We start from the raw sequence: 18,821 nt of genomic DNA, 5'->3' as shown, positions 1-18,821 counted from the left end.
TTCTCTTTGTATAATCTGATTAGATTTTTTATGTTTTACTTGTTTCTGGTGCTGCTGTTTCAAAATCTAGAGCTCACCTGATTAATGCTGGTTGCCATTCTTTAGGCTTCATCCCATTCCTGTAAATCTTAGTGTCTCCTTTCTGGTCTCGCCAGTGTCAATCTTTCTTCATATTCCTATTTCTGTGCTTCACCCACTCATTTCTTGTATTAGATTTGAGAGGCAAGTGTAGACAGTGCAATCACATGGCAAGGGGAACTAAAATAGATTCATGAGCTGCCTACAGTTCAGCAGTGAGAGTGCAGCTCTAGTGTGAGGGATTTCATGACATGAGACAAGTGGATTGTGCCTCCACAGAGGCTGCTGAGTAATCCAAACCTTCATTTCGAAGAAGGTGAATCACCAGATTCTGCTTAAAGTAGCTTTGCTGGGTTCTGCTGAAAGGTGCTGTTCTCTCTTGCTTGTGAGCTACTTTGAGCTCCCTTAAGCTCTCAAGTGGGTACAGTATAAGTGTTGGGGTGAAATTTTGGGATGTGGTTTTGTAAGGTCAAGAGGGCTGGTCACTGCAAGCCTGAAGTGTACTTTATTTCAATTTGGAAAGATTTGGAGGTGTAGTAAAACAAAATATATAAAAATATAATACAAATATAATACATCTTTAAAAGCGAAAAAGTTTACAAATCCAAGTTATATGAAGATTTGGCAGACAAAGAAATGATGAATTGGATGAAGATGATAAGATTTTGGTTTTGTAAGTGAAAACATTTTAAATAACATAAGAAATGTAACAACATGGTTTTGGACACTCCTGAAACCTGCTAGTAGTGAGTTAGTTATCTCATCTGGAGAAACAAATGCAGCCAATAAACAGTAAAAGGAGATTTGTATCTTTTTTGAAGCCTAAGTGAGGCTCCTAAAATATTCTTCCATGTGTAAATGAGAGACTGATCACCAGAGAGTCTTATGTCCTGAAAGTAATTCTGTGACCAATCACGTTTATGATTCAGATCTAAGGAATAAATTTATTAATACATCATCAGTCACAAGCCTCTGGTCTTATTAAGACACATGGGCAAGATCCTCTTGTAGCCACACTGTGGCTGAAAACCTGGCATGATTCACAAGCCCACATCACAATTTAAAAGGAACTGAATGACAAGTGATGAGCTAAAAGCTTTATTCTTAGAATGGTTATGATTGTGTTTGCTTTGCAAGTCCCGTTTCAGTAATTTCTGATGTGTTTCTCAAACATTTTTGCTTGAGTTCTTGTTCAGGTAGACAGCTTGCCTTTCTGTTCATCTTAGAATCATAGAATGGTTTGGGTTGGAAGGGACCTTAAAGGTCATCTAGTTCCAACCCTTGGGCACGGGTTTTGGTTTGGTTTTGGGTTTTTTTAGTTGGTGTTTGTTTTGGGGGTTTTTTATTAGCTTCTTGTGTTTTAATATAGAGAATCATTTGAGATGGCAAAAAAGCCTTTAGACATTATTGATTTGGTAGTTTTACACTTGATTAAACCACTGTATTGATGCTTTAAAGTTGCAACTCTAATATTACAATAATTCTCTGTAGCTTTGAAGAACAGAATGTTATGTTCATACTGCAAATAATTTACATTTAGTAAATATTTATTTATGATCCTTTGTGAAGTAATAGTACAATATTTATACCTCCCCTTTTTATTTCTCAAAAAAAAATCTTCCCTGTGGTAGTCATACTTAATAAATACTTAATATTTATAGTACCTAATAAATACTGCTTTTGTCCTCATTTCAACTTAACAGTTTAATAATATATTTATTCTAATAGTTTCTAAGTGTATACTGCTTAGAAACACTGCTTAGAAACACTTAGATACACTGCTTCTTAGTTTTGGATTAATAAAAAAAAGTTAAAATGTTCATCAGACTTCGGTTTTTTTTCCATTCTCTCCCTCTCAAAATTTCATCTTAATTCCCATGTGTTCTTTAAATCCTTACTTCATACTTGTCCATTTGTCAAAGAAATCAGCAGTAAACATGTAGAGCTTGGAATGTACAACTGTTTGTGTAATGTCCATATAGATACCTTGAACTCCAAATAGTTTTGAGAAGTGGGAAGGAGCCTCAGGACAGCTGATTTAATTTATCTGTTAGTTCAAATCCATCAGAAACTGTTATTCAATTGTAGGCATAATGGCAGTGAGGTATTTAGGGATTTGGGAGATAAATGACGACAGTGCCAATATTTAATTCTCCTTTTTTTTCCTTTTCAAGCTCATTCTAAGGAGAAAGGGATAGAATAAGTAAAAGCAGAAAAGTGTTCTGATTCTTCCCCATCAATTCATCCTTGTTTATGTTCTATAGATACTCAGAAAGTAATTGGAGTTTAAAAAAGATATGAGTTCTTTGTACTCTTCACAAGATTTTTTAAAATATTCATCATTTCATCTTTGCACATTCTTATTTTATTAATTAACTAAAGGGGAGCTTATTTTACAGTGTCTCAGGATCCTGAGATTAGCTCAGCTGATTAGAGCCTGGTGCTAATAAGGTTGTGGGTTCAATCCCCATATGGGCCATTTACTTTTCAGTTGGACTTGATGACACTTGTGGGTCCCTCCAAATAAGAATATTCTGTGAATTTCAATGAAGTCTTAATTCTTAGGGCTTAAACTAGAATAAAATATGATAGAATGCTTCATAAATATGAAGTGATTTTTTTTCAGCTTTTTTATTTTTCAATTCCTAAAAATTGAATTTGTTAGTTTAAATATAAAGTCATATCTCAGACTGATGATGGTAATATTTTTAATTTTAGGATATCTTGTATTATGAACAGCTTAAGTCAAACGTGATTCAGCACAACCTTTTAGTGGACAACCTGATTTACAAAGTAAGTAGTTCACTAAACAGTGAGTGAATGATTTATATACTCATCACTCTGGTATCTTGTTGAGTTTTTTTAACAAGGAAAATATTAGATAGTTTGGTTTTAAGGAATGTAAGAAGAACTAGTATGAACTTATTGTGAGCTCAGTCCTTTTGCATGAGTTGTCTCTTGTGGAAGACGTTTAATTTGAACTTCTAAGTTGTAGAGAAATGGTACCTTGATTTGTTTTGTGAGAAACAAAGAACAGGGTTATGACAGCTTCCATTTCAAGTTTTTACTTTGAATACTTCATCATGTTATTACCGTGTTTTTTAATTTTAAAATATGGAGTATAAACTTAACTACAGTTGTTTCATGATTCAGTGGTGAAACTGTCTTCTTCCACTGTGTTGTTTAGCCTCCACGGGAGTCTGAAGCGAGGCCTTCTGGCTTCAAACTGCTGTATTTTTTTAATTACAGGATGTAAAGCTGACAGCAAGCAATGATGACTACTATTTTGTATTTGAAGACTATTTATATCAGGTATGTAACTATTTTTTGGTTAGAAAAGCTAGGAAATACAGTTCTGTGGGATTGTACCTTCTTTGGAGTGAGGACTGCCTTTGTGTAGGCAGAGTACAGTGGGACACATGCACCTGTTTGCTGTATTACACATACTTTCCCTTCTGAATAACAAACTTGTACTCTTAAATAGATTAAGCAGGACAGGCTTCTAAAACTCCTACAGTGAAGAACCCTACAAAATGTCTTTCCAGTGCAGTAAGAAAATACAAAGTCAGCTATATTGTTCCCCTTTCCAGCTTTGCAATATAAAAAGAAAAACAAAAAAAAAAAAAACAAAAGAATGAAAACTGTGGCATACAGAGAAATTAATACTTGAGAAATATATTCAGTGTTCGACATTAAAAAAAATTGCTTTAAAGTGACCTATTGCAATAAGTATAAAAGATCTTGTATTGCCATATTTTTAATTTAAAGACCTTGGTTCTGAATAATTGATTCTGAATAAGGTGGTGATATGTATGGTTACTTCTAGGATTACTCCCATTCTAAAGCTGCTTCTAGTAATGGGGTACCAAGCTAATTTGTAAAGAATTATCTTTGTTGTTGCCTGTTAGATGCCCTTAAATAGAAGGAGATTACATCTATGAATCTCTTAATGTGTAGTTGATTGCAGTGTCAACATAAATGTCATGCAGCAAACTTAACATTTCCACAGTGCTTTTGATTTCATTAGTCCTGTCTGTTAAGTTAGACTTGCTTATTTTTTTGGTTTAGAGCTATGTGAAACTAAATAATTTCTTCTTTGATGGGAATATGTAAAACTGCTAGTTATTTAACTAGTCAAGAGATTGTCCTTAATACTTCTTAGTCCATACAGATATAAAAAACATACAGTACTATTTAAGCATACTGTTCTATCATGTCTATATATAATTTAGCATATAAGCATTTTAACATTAATACTTAAAACTACAACTTTGTGAAATTAGACCTTTTTAACTTAAAATAGTTACAGTATTAAGATCTGTATTCAAATCTGTTTCTGAATTAAAATTTGAAAACTGCATAATGACAACTCAAATATTGAGTTCACTTGAATATTTATGTGTAGGAATTTTTCTTGATTTAAGGGTCAAAGATAATCTTCATTATTGTAACACTGTGTCTTCATCATGGGACGTGAAAATCTCATTCCTAGTTCATTTGTTACGTAGACTTTTAAGGCATATTAATTAGTCATTAACTGACAGTTCCACTGGACACAGAATTATAAACTATGAAGGAACATGAACTGGTATACCATATAAACTTTTGTTTTAAGACCATCAGAAGTAGATTTTGTTTATCATTCTCAGTATATAGCACATTTTAATGTTTTAATTTTTTATATAACTGTTAACTAAAAGAATGACTACAGAATGAAAATCATAAAAGAGACTAAACTATCTTTAGTAATTTGAAGGAGAGTCACCAAAAATTATGTGGCTCGTTTTACTGCTAGGCTTTCAGGCAAAGAATATCTCAAACTTCTAATTATTTGTTGCTTTAGGTTTTTTTGCTACTTCATGGTATTCTTCAGATTCTTCTCTAGTAGAAAGCTGTCCGTTTTCCTTGATAATTTCCTCTTCCAACCTAATTTGCAAATGCTTTGCTGCCAAATTATTTTGTTCGATATCCCCTGGAAAAATTCTGCAGTATGAGTCATTCTGATATGGGATATTATTTATCAATTTAATACGATAACTGGAATTAAATATTGGCTAAATAAAAAAGGTAATGAAAATTTTAGTTTAAACCAGATACATTTTGCACTGGTTTTATGGATATTTTTCCATGACTCTGAATTTTCCAAGTCACTGAGCATAGTGGGCTGTGTGTTGCTTAGCAGATAAAACATCCATCTAAACAAGAAAATTTATGCTGAAAATAAAGATGAGAGTATTTCATTGGATTATTGGTACCTCTTTAGCAGCATGCAGTCCTTTTCAGGAAGAACACTGAAATTATGTAATTTATTTCCTTTAATAATTTTGCTTTCTTTACCCTGACGTTTACATGGTTTTATTACTGAAATAAAATAGTTACTTTTAATAAAGTAATTTCTTTTTTATAAGAGCTTTGGCTTTGTTTTTGTTTCTTTCTGTTAGTGATTTGAATTAATTTGGTTTCTGTTCATTTTTGATTATAAATGTCCAATAGTTTGCTAAACATTTCTGTACTTGAAACAGGGTTTGTGTCATTGTTTTGTTTAGCACTATCAATTTTTTAATGCCAAAAATAATACATGGATTAATATGTTTGTAAATTCATTATTTCAGGCCAGAGGTTCAATTTGAATACTTTAGTCTTACATCCTGCATAATGAATACATAATAATACAAAGAACCTCACCCAGCAGTTTTTAGATATAGTCATAACTTCTGTTTGAGCTAGAGTCTACCTCTTATAAAGATGCATAGTCTTAATTTAAAGACTTCCAGATAGTGGTACTAGACACTGTATTCCAAAAAAAGGGGGCCTCAAATTAAGGTTACATTCTTTCCCCTGTGAGAGAATATAATTTATGTCCTTTTCAGATTAGTTTTTTTTTTCACCTCAGTTAACATACACAGAGAATTACATTTGCCTGTGTATTGTTATTGTCAGCGATATTTGGCAGCTATGAAAATGATTTTGTATTGCACAAAATAATATTTAGCTTAAACTGCTTGAGATAAAGAAACTGTTTATTTTTTATAAGATGTTTGTATCTGAGAAATAGTTTTAAGGTTCAAAAACAGAAAAAGTCTCCAAATACAACCAGCTTTTCATAAAAAAGTTAAAAAAGCAATAATGTTCAGAAGTTTAATTTTGCATGTTTCCTTTTGACAAATGCTGATATCTGGAAGATTTTTGCAGTAATTACTAGGAAGGAAAAATCAATTCATTTTTATTCTCGATAAATTAAGTAGTGAAACACCATCTAAAACCTTTCCACCGTTTGCACCTCAACTACCGTTGAAACAAACTCTTAAAACCTGCAAGAGCAGAGGGATTCAGGTGTGCGAAAGTCAGCAGCAAGTTGAAGTCTGCCTTACGTCTGCCCTCTTGTGTACATTTTTGATAGTGCACCTTTTGGTGCATGAAAACATGAAGATTTTAAAATACAATACTACTTATCACATTTTTTACAACTCCAGATAGGATGAGATTCCTTATTATTATTTTTTTCTATGAATGCTTTTACTATTTAATTTTATACTCAGTTGCTGTGAATACTGGATTTTTCATTTGTGTAAATAATAAAACCCACAAATCGACTTTACAGAATACAGTGTGCATTTCAGACCTTTGGGGTACAAGGTGAACATTATTATCTGTACTTTTTGAAAGAGCTGAATTTCTTGCAACCATTCTGTAAAGATCCTGGGAATGAAAGCAAATGATCAGCCTTCTGGAACTGCACACGTGCAAGAATGGAAATGGTTCATTTACTTATTCACTTACTGGGACTTCCCCAGGTCATAGTAACTGAATAAAAAAATCAGTCTATCAGACATCAAAGCACCCAGTTACACACAGTGTCACCAGTGTTGTGACAGAAGGGGATACACGTTTGCTGAGAGGGGAAGAAGAGGAGGGTTGGAGAATATTTGACTGACAACAAATGAATGTGAAGGTAACATCATAGCAAGTTTAAAGTGAGCCTGGAAATTTGAACAGCAAAATAAACTAAGCTGATTAAGAACTTTCAACCTAATTGGCTCTCTTCAACAGCATCTAATAGGTGCCAGGTAGGGCAGGTCCTTAAATTTGTTTGACACTGCTTTGTTGATTCAGTAAGTCGGCTGACTTTCATATTCTGTCTTTTTTACAGGTATTACTCTGTTTTTCCCGAGATACATCTGTCTTGGAACACTTTACTTACAGTAGTGCCACTCCACCCAAATCATACATACAAGGTAAAAGGAGTTGTTTTAAGAGAGATCATGTAGATTTTTGTTGGCTGCTGCAATTATACAATATGTGAATTTGCTTTGCGTTCATTACACCTCGTAGACTCCATATAAAAGAATGTTAATAAAACTTCAGTGTATCCAGTTGACTTCTGCACAGATTCTATTATGACAGTTCAGAAGCTGATCAGATAAAGGTCGGATTGCAATACTGCAGTTTTCTGTGTATAATTCTGCAGTGTTTTACCAAAGAAGTGAAACACACAACTATGGTAAAATCTTGACGACATCAGTCTTCATTAGAGCCAGAAATTTAAATATACAGTGTTGTACTGTGCAACTTCAGTAAATCTTGCAACTGGAAGTGGTTTTAGAATGTCATCTTCCCAAAGCAGTGAGTTTTGCAGATATTTGTAGACAGGAGCAGAACATGTTGCTGGAGAACTGTGGGCTCTGTTCAAAGGTGTGGGAGAGTAGAGCTTTATCAAGCATACTTAAAACTGATTTTTTTTAAAAAGCATGACATCTTCAGAGTGTTAGCTGATTTTTATATGTTCTTTGGCTTAGGTTATTATTTTTCTTAACAATCTTAAATTTATTGGTTCAGCCCACTTGCGTTCTCTGCCAAATTCTGATGCCATACCTTTGGACTTGTTTCCATGCTTCTTAGAGCCTCACCTGCCTTGACTTTACCCAGAGGTTCCTAATTTTTCTTTCATTCTTGAGTCATGCAGTAATCCAGTCATTTTTTTTGCCATGTACCTTTACCTTCTACATTCCCGTTTTCTTTCTTGGTCCCTGGTGCCTTTGTATTGAGCCAAATGTGATTTCCAAGTACTTATTTTGAGCAGGACCTCTGCTGACAGTTTTCCTCTTATTAAGTCACTAGAGGTAATGTTTGTTTTCTAATCTTTTAATTCCTTCTTTATTGCTTTTGGGTGTTTTCTCTCTCTTTAACTGAATTAGGGAGTTTCCTTTACGTGCTTCTGGAAATGAGCAAATGGCTCACCTGAGAGCAGAACAGCGGGGGGTCCCATATCTCACTTCAGACACAGAGCCATGGCAGCCCAGAAACACAGCTATGGGGAACATCCTTTTTATTCCTAGACAAATCTGGGGAACGAAGTTGCTGATATTTAAATCTGTGCAGTGTAAATCCAAAAGGCTTATAGGTCCTATTTTTGGCTAATTTTCCAAGGGATGTGCTTGCTAAAAATACTCTCCCTCCAGATTATAACTCCTGACTGCTCAGCAAGCAAACTATTGAAAGGAAAAGGAGAAAATATTTTTAATGAAACAACTCATTTCTATAATTGGGAAGTACTTGATTTTATTTACATAAAGAGTTTCGCAGGTTAATTTTGATTTTAATTTAGTCAATTCATGCTGCAGGAAAATAACAAAGTCCAGATTCCATTGAACCTGAAAAAAGTTCCCTATGCTAAATTCTTCTGTATAGAGTGAACAGAATATACAGAGATCTAAAGGATCTCTGATTATTCCATAAATTTTCACGTAACTGATTACATTTTCTAGATTAATTTTCTCATTTTAAAACTAAAATTATTATGTTTTAATTATAACAATTATGCATAATAACACCTTTATATTTATAAATAAATTATTTTTAAATAATATATTTTTGATTATTAGGTTCTATACTTAAAATATGGTTTAATAATACAACGTGTTCGTTTTTCAGGGAAGGTAAGAAGTTATATGGTCAGTCTATCTGATCTGTGATTTTCTTAATTAGAATTAAAAGACTTAATTAGTCTTTTGTATCCAACAGATTACTTAAATATTTTCTTAGATCTGTCAGAACCGTGCCATTCATCTTCCTCTCTCTTGCAGGCTTAATGAAGCCTTGAGTATTTTTTATCTGTGTTTGTATCTGTTTAAATGCTTTTCCTGTCCCTAGGTCACTCTGCCCTTAACCTTATCCCCTCACAGAGTTTTGCCGTCTTCAAGGTCTGCAGCAAACACCTTTAGAGCTCCTAAAACACATTCAAATAAAATCTCTGTGGAACAGCATTGCTGAAATTTTCCTCCTCTATTTTGTTGTTTTTGTTGTTTTGTCATCCTTCTTTATTGGTGCTGCATTTCAGTTTTATATCTGACACTATACCTGCCTATTGCATTGCTTGCTTATTTTATACAATATCAGATGATCCATTATGTAATTAGTTATTTTTTGTGTAATTGTAACTTAGAATCTACTTAAAAAATTTAAATCTTTACACTTTTTAACTGCTTAATCACATTTTCTTTGTGGTTTGATGGTTAACAGGAAAACTTGGAATGGAAGAGTATGCTGTTTTCTATCCTCCAAATGGTATGAATTGTACTATTGCCTCCTCTAGTGGTAGATTGTAAAGATACAAAATTTTTTCTCAAATACATGATAACTTTTCTCTCTTTCACATGTCATGTTTTACTGTTACTCTGTGAAATTCATTAATTTAAAGGAGTAAGCTGGACTGAAGCTGCTCCTAATCCACATTCAGCCTGCTGTTAGTAGTCACAGAGTTTGTCTGTGTGGGGGGAGGAGAAGGAAAACAAGTCATGGTGCAACAGCTTGTATTCCAGTCTTGTATCACCACTTAAGAGGATCTGAATGATACATGCTGACATTGGTTGACCTCCCAGCTTTTCAGTACTCAACAAACTACACCCTAAAGCCTTGTCCTTTTGAAATGTGTGTTCATATTAAAAATTCAGACATAACTAATCTATGTAATTTTAAGTTAGTATCGTTGTTGTTGTTGTAACTGCAGTTATTAAAATTGTTTCTTCCAGCTCTTTGACCGTTTTAATCGCTGTCTATTGAATCCTTTCCCTGGTCTTGCACTGCATTTGTATTTCCAGTTCAAGGTCTTTGCTCTTGCTTTCAGGGCCTTGTGTCACCAATCTTAAGTCTGTGTCTCTGGCCTTGTCTTACCTTTTGTCAAAGCAGCTTCCTCTTACTAGTCCTATATAAAAACTAGTGAATGGGAGCTAAAAGCAGCTGGAAAGGAGGAGAGAGCTGTTGTGCTGCAGCTGCCAAGTGCTGTAAATGTTTTATCTGAGTGCTACATGAATTACTGGAGGTCTTGGCCTCCTTTTTTTTCCTGCTCTGCTGTGGTCATTGAATGGCATTTACGGGTTGTCATTTATCTGAAATTAGGTTCTGATATTGGCAAAGCTCTTATGTAACAACTTCATGGAAACTGAGCTTTCTAGGAACTATAGCTTGTGTTTAAGCATGTAACTGGTTGTACTGAAGTAAGTGATACTGTACTAGAATATTTCAAGAGTGTGATCTATGCAGGTGCCATAACAAGGAAATATTTTATTCTTCCGGTAGGAAGAATGGAATTTAATAACTCAGAGGGGGGGGATTCTTTTTGTATTCATAAAAAGGACTATAAAAGAACAAAAAAATAAGTATTTTTGTTTTGTAGGTGTAATTCCTTTTCATGGCTTTTCTATGTATGGTAAGTGTGACTCATAAACTAAAACCTCGGGATTGCTTTTTATCATATTGCAGTTTAAAGCTGTAAGTACTTTTCTGCAACTTTTAAACTTGTATGTGTTATTTCATGTTTCTTTTTATATAGAAAGTTGATAGTTTGTGAAAACATGAATTATGTGAAAGGCCTGTTGCTGTATCCATTTGCCTACGAAAGGCATTAAAACAGCATTGCGTAATAGAATGGTTGCTTCTTTACTGCACAGAGGAAAGCACAAATATCAACAAGATTTTTAGGAAAAAAGCAGAAAAATGCCCGTGGTTTCAGATATTACAAGGCAGCTACTGAGATGCACTCCAACAATGTGAGACTAGTTGTCTTTGTTTTTCATTTTTTCTTTTGATTTATCAAAGTTGTTTGTGGCATCACAGGGCAAGCAGATTTAAAGATTATGCTTAAAATGCTGTATTTTAAAATGCTATATTTTGCTACTAATAAGTTTCATGATCACACAATCATTAAATTACACAATTTAAATATGAAATGCAAATTTGAACCTGATTAGGGAATCTAAAGTCTTTGAAGTAATGAACATTTTAGTTACAAACTCCTCCTTAGGGACTCACTAGGAGGCTTTCACTTATTCTGTGTGAACCACTTTTCAAAATGTTTGGATTTGACTCTGCCCTTGAGAACAACATCTTCCAAATTTTCCTCTCTCCCTCCTGTTCTTGCTCTTTGCAAGGGCTCAGAACATGCTGGTTATGAGAAGGAGGGAGGCTGAAAAGCAAGGCAGCAGGAACACAGTAACTCCAGGCTGTGGGTACAGTGGCTGGGACCAAGCACAGCATCCTCTGTATTCCATGTTGTGCTTCTTTATGAGAAAGTATCTGGGTCCTTATGTAAATCCTATACCTTTTTTCCTGTTTGCATGCATACATTTGTGGGGTGCCAGCTGTCAGAGGCTGTTCTGTTACCCTCCTGACCTTTGTGTACATATGCACACTGCCAAGTCTTCCACCTCCATCTTCAATCATTAAAAACATAAACACTGGTAACACCCTCTGCTTTTTTTACCCTATGTAAATACACATTTCTGTGAACATCTCACCCTTCCTTAGCACCCCACCTCTCATACACAGACACCATTTTTTTCATTAAGCCACCTTCTCTGATACATAGATATGAAAATAAATTCACACATGCATATATCCATACATATATATATATAAATGTACATATATGTATGTGCATATGTATACATACATATGCAGACAAATGTATCCATATCCCCAGCCTCTGTAAATAAAACTGGAAGGGAAGGTGAATGTAGAGATAGAGACTATGAGTGTGTTAAAATGTAAGCTGTCATCCAAAATGAATGCACCTGTAAAATGAAGCAGTCAGCATGGTGAGTGAACAGATAAAAAGGCTGTTCACAAAAATGTGTAAGGACAACTGTCTCTGAAAATGCATTGAGTGAATGGAGTATCATCTGATGGAACTGGCTGTGTTTGTGCAGCATGTACATATAACATATTTATCTATATGCTGGACTTTTACAAAACAACAAAAGGCTGAGATCTGCTACTTTACTAAAAGACTTCTAAACATTAGACCACCAAATGTCTGTGCTTTACAGATCTTGTAAGAAATAAACAGGTCCTATCAGTTTGTCATACTTACGTGATGTTATTGTGGCAACCAGAAGCTTTTTGGTTTCATTTTCACAACATCTGTCTTCAAGCACTTACAAGTGAAGTAAGGAGCTGGTCACTAACCCCTGGGCATATTGGAAATTATAGACAGTTGAATCAAAAATTTGCACTGTTTAAAGTCCTATTGCCCTACACCCCAGAGAAACCAGCACTGTAGTAAGCAGTTCTTATTAGTTTAGATTCTTGAAATATATATATAACCTAGAATGTATCACTCTCCCTTTCTTTACTTTTTACATTAAAAGATAGAACTATTCTATAACAGTCTTCCTCAGTAACTGGTTTAGTATTGTTTTTGTAAATTGTGCTACTGTAAATTACTTGGTTTTTCCTCATACTTCATGCACTTAATCATTGAACTCTTTTAGCAGTTTACAGTGTTGAGTCAATTATAATTCTTTTATCCTTTCAGTTGCTCCACTTTGTTTTCTGTACCATGAACCTTCCAAATTGTATCAGATATTCCGTGAGATGTATGTGCGTTTTTTCTTCAGACTCCATTCCATCTCTTCTCATCCCTCTGTAAGTTCATTAGGAATTAAACCACTCACTTGATATTCTGTTTACTACAGAACAATAATATACAGTAGCATGGTTTTCTGTGCGATTGAAATGTATTCTTTTAAATATAATAAAATATTTCAGGTGTGTTTGGGAAAATTATTAGGTAATTCCAGTTTGGATATTGTTGTTTTTTATGTCCATGTTACTCTTTGCAATAGAATATCATGTACCTTATTAAAATATTAAGTTCTCATTTTATGAGCGTGTGGGGTCTTTTATAAGAGTCGAGTGTTTTAATGTAATAGGTTTCTCAGTTCAAGGAGTCACAAAATGCATACTCAGTTTCATTAATGACATGTAAGTGCACAATGAAGTATTGTTTGGGGGAGAGGGACTAAAATATATGTATACAGATATTGTTTCAGTGATATCAAGTTAATGTGTGTTTGCTTAGCGAAGTATCATGTTGTGATGGCACATCCTTTTTAGCACTAGTAGATGAATTTAGATAATTTATTTTCTGTTTATGATCAGGTCCTGCTGTCCTGAATGTAAGACAGTTGTAGAAATTGGCTTATCTTCAATTTCTGAAGAATAAAACCTAGCAAATATTTGTTTCCTTCAAAAAGCGCAGAAGAGTATATTGCTTTTTGAAAACATTTCCCGGTTAAAAGAAAATCCTTTCCTTGCTATATCATTTCAAGGCTATGTACTCCACTATCCATCATTAATAGCAAGGAAACAGGTCAAATAGGATCTGTTCATTTACGTGGTAATTTTAAAAAGAAATTTTAAAATGTGGTTAAATTATAACTTTTTTGTAGTTATCCCCATTGCTGTTTTATTGTAGTCATCAGAGATACTTTTTCTCACACCCTCTGTTTTATAGTGCAACTGAGGTCTGTTTCATCAAAGTGGAAATATTTCAAGTCAGTCATATTTTAATAACCCACTAAGTACTTACATCCTGACATACAAAATGATAAGTAACTTGGAGCTGAAAGAGACTATCAGAACATATGATGTTGCTGATAGAATTGTAGGAGCAAAGCTTTAGTGGCTGAAGGTGTTGGAGCTGCTTGGGCCTTTCTTACCTGAGCTGAATGTTACATCATTAATAGCGTTCTGTTGTTTGAATTAAAAATTCATGCATACCTACCTGCTGATCATGTTTTCTTGGATTTGACAGGATGAGTGTCAGTATTATTTCTTTATGCTTGTTTCTTTAGGGCATTGTATCATTGTGTTTGCTTTTTGAGACTCTTCTACAAACCCATCTGCCCCAGCTCTTTTATCACCTCCGAGAAATTGGGGCTCAGCCGTAAGTACTTCTTCCTGACTTGTGACAAATGTTGCAGATTCACTGTTCTGAAAATGCTGTTCTGTGGTATTTAATTTAAGATCTATGGGAAATTATTCAAAGGTGTGAACATCAGCTTGCCATTTTTCCTTGCAAGTCAGCTGGAGTCCGTTGTGTATCTGTGCTTTGTGCATTTGAAAAAGAGAACTGCTCTAAGACAAATGCTGCATTATTCAGCTAAGTTTCAGTAATTCATGCCAGACCTGATGGAACTAAGTGACTTATTTCCTAGGGGACAGAAGACACAGAGGTGTGTTAGTTACAGGAGAAGGTACCAGAAAGCAAGAGCGTTCATAGCACCAAGTGCAATAGAACCTGAAAACCTCTTTGTCATAATTGGTATCCATTTTAATAGCATAATAGCAGAAAGGATGAAACATTGAGGATCACTCTAATGTGATTGTTTGATCAGAACGTAATGGGAAAGATGGTAGTACTTTATCAACTGAGGTGCTAAATATTAGCTTTATGATGGCTGTTGCAAATTAAAATATTGATTATTAATGCAAGAAAAAATGGCTGTTCTTCCTGGAAGAGAAATGCAAGAGGATAATGAAATGTTTTCAATTTATAGAGGATCTGTCTGATCATATGGGAGGCAGAAATATAATAACCTTTGTTTATCCCTTGTCTGCAGGCTACGAATTTCATTTAAATGGATGGTACGGGCATTTTCTGGTTATTTAGCTACAGATCAGCTCTTGCTTCTGTGGGACAGAATCCTGGGATACAATTCTCTAGAAATTCTTGCTGGTAATGGAATTATTTTTACAAAACATTTTAAATCTGGGTGAATGTGAGGCGGATACATGTTAGCTTCAATGAAGAAAAAAGCTCTTTGAATGCTGAAAGCAGATGACATACATGTCAAAGAACATACTTCTAGAAAACCAGAATTGCATAAATACTGCATCTCTAACTAAAAATATGTGAGGTAGTGTTTTTTTTTTTTTTTTTTAGTAACACTTAAAAAATGCTTATTGGTCTCTGAGCAGAACATAGGATGTTCTTCAGTGGTTTTGGTAAATGAGTTCATCACCTTTCACAAAATACAAGATTCATGTTACTCGTTTATGACAACTACTACTTCAGTACTTTAAGTGACTGGGAGTCCCTCTGATTTTGCTGGATGATTTCTTCCTTTGAAGTGGTATCTTTTAAGAGACTTTGAAAGTTTTATACTTAAATAATGCCCTCATAAATATGAAGGTTTAAGATGGTCATTTTAAAGAAGACATGTATCTTCAGTGGGGTCAGTTTTTAAATATGAAATAGTTGAATAGAAGAGAAAAGGGTTTGGTTCCATTTGTATGTATAACACAGCTTGTCCTTTTAAGCAAAAGCTAGTAATCTTAAACTCAAGCATTTTCACTCAGTTTTCTGAAGGAATGTTGTGGTTTTTTTGTCTAAGAGTGGCCAAAGAAGCTCAAACACAACCACTTTTTGTATGCTATTCTTCAGAATCAAAATGATTAATCTAAGGGAGTGAAAATTGGTATTTTACATCAAGATTAATTCTAACCACTAACAGGTCAGGAACTTAAATATTGGACATTTTCTTTTCAGTGCTGGCAGCTGCTGTGTTTGCTTTCCGAGCAGTCAACCTGATGGAGGTGACGTCACTGGCTGCAGCTGAAGTAAGGATAAATTTCAGTTAGAGGAGATTGAAATAGTTTCTGATGCTTTGCCAATAGGAGTAACTTAAGCTTCACGTGGCACATAGTGCAAATCTTTCTGTCTAAATTCTTACCTTAGGTACAAAGTAAGGAAATTGTGAACATGCTACTTTTCTGGAGTAAAAGGAAATAAAGGATATTTCCTACAAAAATGCAGTGTTATAAAATTATTTTGTACAATTAGATTTTTTTTCTGTTTTAATATATAATCTGTGTTTATTGGGATATACTGTTTTTGAAATATTGTAGAGGTTTGTACCTTTTCCTCAGCACATTTTTAATGGAGTTGCTTCTGTGCTACAAGTTACAAAGATTTCACAAGATTACTTTGTCAGTATGAATCTGAAATTTCACTGTGCATAAGGTCATGGGAAATTAAGGAAATTAAGTCATTAAGATGAAGATTATTATTGTTTAGTAATTTGTTGGTTTGGGGTTGTTTTGGTTTTGTTTGTTTGTTTGTTTTTTTCTCAAAAATATAATGATTAATTCTTTCCAAACCTTGAGAGTTTGTGGTTGCTTTCTTTGGGTTTTTTAAAACATAATTCATGAGAAGACATTAACTATTTGAGGTATTACATTGGGTTTACTTCACAAGTACTAGCCAAGCCACAGGATAACGATTCTTAATTCCCAATTATTTTTAGAAGCAAGTTGAAATGTTAGACCCCTTGTTCACCCATGATGCCATGTGTATTTGAAGTAAGGCTAAAGGGTAAAATAAAGTTACTTGGGTTATACACATAAACATATGCTTTTTCTTTGAAATTTTAGAATGAAAAATAATGGAATAAAGTGCAAACATAAACCAATATAATTTGTTTCTAGCCAGGTCTAAATCAAATTATTGACATTATTTAAGTCAGTATTTGAATCTTTTTCTGACTTCTTAACTTACTTTAAGGAAATTTGATTCAAATGTCAAGTTTAACAAGCCTTTTTGGTTTTCCTCCTAGGCTGTACTTGCTGATCTTTCAACCCTGAAAGTTATGCCTCTTCTTCAAATCTTCTTGTTTGCTACTGTCACTTGATCTGCTTCAGCAATACTGCTACCACATTTCAGTCTTTCAGGAGAAGCTAAGCATCAACTATGCAATGTCTTCATAAAACCAAAATTAAACTCTATAATATCAATTTAGAAATCATTACCTTAAAATTTTCTAACTGAAAACAGTAACTTTGCACACAGTTGTGTGCAGTGCATGCTAATGAGTTTCACTGTAACAGCAATTACTTGTACATTGAGAGTACTGCAAATAAACAATATGAATCACTGTCTAAAATGCATGTAATAATAAAGTAAATGTAATTCATGATCTGAGGTTTGTGATGTTAATTTCAGAGTTGTAAAATCTCTCTTTTAATATGAAATTACTTTTTCAAGCTCATAGCTTGGAGCATATCCACTCAAATACTGTCACTTGAGAAAATAAAGATATTTAAACTTGCAAGGTCTTTTTTTTCTCATTTTCTAAGGAAAAGATAAGATCATACACAAGTTCTGCTATCTCTACCTTGTTTATTCTCTTCACAGAAATTTTGTCCATGTTCTTTCTCTTGTTAATTGCTGCTGTTTATTCTTTTCGTACGCAGAGATGTAGTCACGCGCTCCCCGTGCTCCTTCGGTTGGGCACACAGCCCTCTCAGGCGTCTGATAAACTCCTACCCACAGTCCCATCAAAGGCCCCGTGTCATAATAAAATATGTTCCCCTGCTGAGAAGGCCTGAGCAAAGCTTCCTTCAGAACTTGTTGGAGCCAGTCCTTGCATGAGACAAAATATTCCCCTGAGAATGATGCCAAGAGTCCTTTTGCTGTGCTCCACGCCCTCTTTGGGAGCGCAGTGCTACGCCTTTGACAGTTTTCCAGCCTCTGTGATTCAACAGCTCAGGCTTCAGCGCAAGATCCAAATGCATATCCATGTGTGACAGATTGTCACTACACTGTCGGGCTGGCATCGTCTGTTAGCTATCAGACCTTTTGTGAGGTCTTTCAGATCTTTTCCACTGATATATTTAATACCAAAGTTGGAATCAATCATCTGATTTAAGTGCATCTTAACACCCAAAAAAGGCTCAAAGTCAAAAAAAGTCTGTGATTCTTGTTGTCTGTGTTGTCTTGTGGTCTCTGTCAGGATAATGTAGTAAAAACATACTGAACTTTTATAGACTGGTAGTAAATTTATAAGGCCAATTTTAAAAATGGTAATGTTGTGGACTCGGTATGATTACTTCTTAAAGAAAGAACCAAACTGCTTTAACAGTTGCAATGTATCCAGTGAGAATACTTGGGGAAATTTCCTTCTGGATAACAGAGAAAATTGATCTTTTCCTTAGTATTTGAAAGAAATGGTTTTAACTGTTTAAGTAGAGGTTTTTCTATGCCTGTTTTTAGAAAGGCATGTGACAGCTTTTATACTTTACAGCAAGTATTGCCCTGTTGTATGTATGGGGAATGGAGGCATAGAAAGATTAAGTGATTTGCTAAAGATTACAGTGTAAATTCCTAAAAGAGGTAAGCAGTCTCTCCTCTCTTTAATTCCTGTTTGCAATTCTGGATACTCAGTTTGTGTATTACCTAGAAGACCTTATTTCATCTTCAGAACAGATAATGTACATCTACCTGTAGAAATATAGCATTTTGCATCTTTTAAAATCTGTAAGACTGAGTAGCAGTTTAGAAATGATAATGTTACAAAGCACTCACAAGGATTGTGGCTCAATAAGGTCATTACAAGGTTACCATGGCTTTTTAGAGAATTAAAAGTATTTACTGAATAGCAAGGGAGATTCCCTACAGGCCTGCT

At 34.3% G+C, this 18,821-nt stretch overlaps 1 protein-coding gene across 1 annotated transcript in view; it reads left to right on the top strand.

Annotated features, from left to right (window-relative positions):
• TBC1D19 (TBC1 domain family member 19) overlaps positions 1-17,333 on the top strand; it is a 44,473-nt gene extending 27,140 nt beyond the window's left edge. The window contains exons 12-21 of the mRNA XM_027897528.1: positions 2,797-2,871; positions 3,328-3,390; positions 7,229-7,313; positions 9,598-9,642; positions 10,751-10,783; positions 12,890-12,999; positions 14,211-14,302; positions 14,979-15,094; positions 15,908-15,978; positions 16,974-17,333. Coding sequence (XP_027753329.1) covers positions 2,797-2,871; positions 3,328-3,390; positions 7,229-7,313; positions 9,598-9,642; positions 10,751-10,783; positions 12,890-12,999; positions 14,211-14,302; positions 14,979-15,094; positions 15,908-15,978; positions 16,974-17,048 — 765 coding nt within the window. The 3' untranslated portion in view covers positions 17,049-17,333. The remainder of the gene's footprint in view (positions 1-2,796; positions 2,872-3,327; positions 3,391-7,228; positions 7,314-9,597; positions 9,643-10,750; positions 10,784-12,889; positions 13,000-14,210; positions 14,303-14,978; positions 15,095-15,907; positions 15,979-16,973) is intronic.
• Positions 17,334-18,821: the final 1,488 nt, after the last annotated feature.

Source organism: Empidonax traillii, unplaced genomic scaffold (genome assembly GCF_003031625.1).
Source record: "Empidonax traillii isolate 1590-97213 ecotype Southwest subspecies unplaced genomic scaffold, ASM303162v1 scaffold545:size423049, whole genome shotgun sequence".
Classification (NCBI taxonomy): domain Eukaryota; kingdom Metazoa; phylum Chordata; class Aves; order Passeriformes; family Tyrannidae; genus Empidonax; species Empidonax traillii.
Note: the sequence above shows the minus strand (reverse complement) of the source record. Positions and strands in the feature narration are given on the sequence as shown.